A 2,707-nucleotide genomic window follows, 5' to 3' on the forward strand; every position below is an offset into this window, starting at 1 on the left:
ACCACTTATCCTATATATAAGAAACAAAGTACAACATTCTCTTGGTCCTAATTTAATCATAAGAAACATAGAACTGCTTTATTGATAAATTATATTTTTGTCTCTATTTATATACTCATTTTCCCATGAAAGTAAATCCATTTATTGAGCTATCAATAAAATAAGATACACTCATTTATTGAAAAATTATCTTTTAAAAAATATTTACATTTTAAACTATTTAATATCATGAATTATTTTAAAATAAAATTAAAATTTATAACAAGTTAACCAATCTAATCACTTATATTGGTCTTACTAAATTAGGTAATTATATTATTTCTTATATATAGGAGTAGATGTAGTATAATATAAAAAATGTATGTGAGAAATGAGTGGAAAAAAAGTGAAGGAAATTGAAGTGTATAGGCAAAAAGAAGTTCTTATTCGAAGCTAAAATAATGCATGAAGTAATGAAGATAATTAGTGAATGAAAGACTAAAACATGCGATCTTTAATTGTCACAATTGGATCTCAAAGTAAGACTCTGTAAATTAAGTTTTCCCTCAAGGAGCTATATGGAACTAATCCTATAAGCGCTCTAGACTTGGCTCATATTCCCACTAACTATCATCTTATAGTAGTCTTACTAAAAAGAGGGTGAATAAATTCCAAGCCTACGCCAAAGGTTCAAGAGAAATTTTTTGAACAAAATGAAATGTATAAGATTGAGCATGAGTTGATAGATTGTAAAAGCCAGCAAGTTTCAAGGAAAGAGATCGTGCATAGGTTCATTTTGTAGATAATATTTTTCACAAGGCCGGCCCTTTAAGAATTCTAAATAGAATTGATAAAATTTATGCGTACAAAATTAAGTTGTAGGGAGATTATGGACTATCAGCAAACTTCAATGTCATCACTAATGTGTTTCTATATATGAAGGAGAAGAAAACAAATTGTGTCTATCTTTAAAACATCTTAACTGAGAGTCAATGATGGAGAATTATACAGGTCCGTGTGTCATGTTTCACTAGTCTTTAAATTCATTTTTGTCAAATATATTTTCAATTTACTAGTTCTCATCTTTACTCAATACATCATCTTAAGTGAATTGCTTAGATGCATCTGAGTTCTGTTGCTTAATTTCTCGTTCCTTCAAACCATTTTTGTATCGATCCAACATCATTTTTTACCTAATGTTGTGGTGTGTGTTATGATTCATGCTATAACATAAATTTAAGTTGTGGAACATGCAATATAATATCAAACTGGCTAGAAAACGAAAATTGCTTGGGAGAATCATAATTCGAAACCAACATATTGCAATAACAGCTGTATGATTACAGAAACAGTATATATACTGTAGATATAACAACAATAATTACCCCAAAAGAATAAAAAGAAAGACAAATAAAAAATCACATGCAAACCCATCTGCTACAACGTACTGAAGAAAAATACAAAGCAATATTAACATAAAAGTTCACAAGATAGCGTCCCATTATTGAACTAATAACAAGACTTATATTTATATATAGAATTTAATTTTGATGCGGTTACTGTGAGTGAAAACAATATCCATACTACATCAAAATTAAATTCTTAAACATAATCAAATATTACCTTTATATATATTGTAGATAAGGTGGAAGAGGAGCTAGGTATGAAATAAAAGCCACTTTTCGCTGATCTTCCACTTGGAAACGCTACTCATCAAAAGAACGATCTAGTGTTCAATGTTGCTGACTCCCGAGGATGAAGCCCTAACCTAAGCTCAAGGTCTAATTCAGCTTTCTTCTCCTCAACCATCTGCCCCAAAACAAAAGAAGGAAGATGGGGAATTTGTGGTGCATGATCATGATGATCATCTTTGCGAGGAAAAAAATTGAATGGATATTTATGGTTTCTAGGATGCTTCTCTTCACCAGCACCCAACCGAAACAAAATTTTCTCTTCGAAATCAGAAGGGTCATTAGGATGATCACTTGTGGCCTTGATTGAGATATCCAATGAAAGCAAGTTTTCCTCAGAAGATTGCTTGAGCTTTGCCGCCCTATCTTTTCTATGGATATTCATGTGGCCTCCCAGGGCCTGTGCATTTGAGAACCCTCTCTTGCAAAAGTAACAAGAATAAGACTTCCCTTGTCCAGGACCACCTTGATTATCTGGGCTCCATCTTATCTCAGATTTTTTAGGGTTTTGGGAATTGAACTCCATCTTTGTTTGCAAAGCGAAGGGGAAATTGCAATAAGACATAAAATTCACCAAGAATGAAGAAAGTGGGTTATGAAACTGTGGTCAGCAACAGATTGGCTGAGACAAAATTTATAATCAAATTGGAAAACTACAGAAGCTACGCATCTACGGGGTTTTGCCATTTGTTTAATATGTCAGCTGAGTTATATAGTTTGCATAAAATATTAATTATTACTCATTCAATTATTCTACTAGACATTTGCTTTACACTGCCTTGAGAGGATCAATAAGAGTTTATATGATTTTATAGTTGTGCTCTTTTAGTCTCGGTGAAAAGCTAGCTAAAAAAATGTTTTCCCTGAGGGTAAAAGTTAATTCAGGTATATGCTCATTGTATTAGCTTGTGTTAGGTACGCAAATACAATAATTATGTGTTCGATCAAAGAATTAGCTAACCGTTTATCACAGTAGCAGCTGTCATCTGTGATATTTTTTTGGTAATGTAACGATATATTTGAAAAGTGAAAAATTA

The 2,707-nt window shown here is 31.8% G+C and overlaps 1 protein-coding gene across 1 annotated transcript; it reads right to left on the reverse strand.

The window, feature by feature from the left end:
• Positions 1–1,299: 1,299 nt before the first annotated feature.
• Positions 1,300–2,339, reverse strand: LOC100527901 (uncharacterized). The gene has a single exon (NM_001248467.3). The coding sequence runs from the start codon at positions 2,233–2,235 to the stop codon at positions 1,693–1,695; it is 543 nt and encodes a 180-aa protein (NP_001235396.2). The 5' UTR covers positions 2,236–2,339; the 3' UTR covers positions 1,300–1,692.
• Positions 2,340–2,707: the final 368 nt, after the last annotated feature.

This window comes from Glycine max, chromosome 18, assembly GCF_000004515.6.
Source record: "Glycine max cultivar Williams 82 chromosome 18, Glycine_max_v4.0, whole genome shotgun sequence".
Classification (NCBI taxonomy): Eukaryota; Viridiplantae; Streptophyta; class Magnoliopsida; order Fabales; family Fabaceae; genus Glycine; species Glycine max.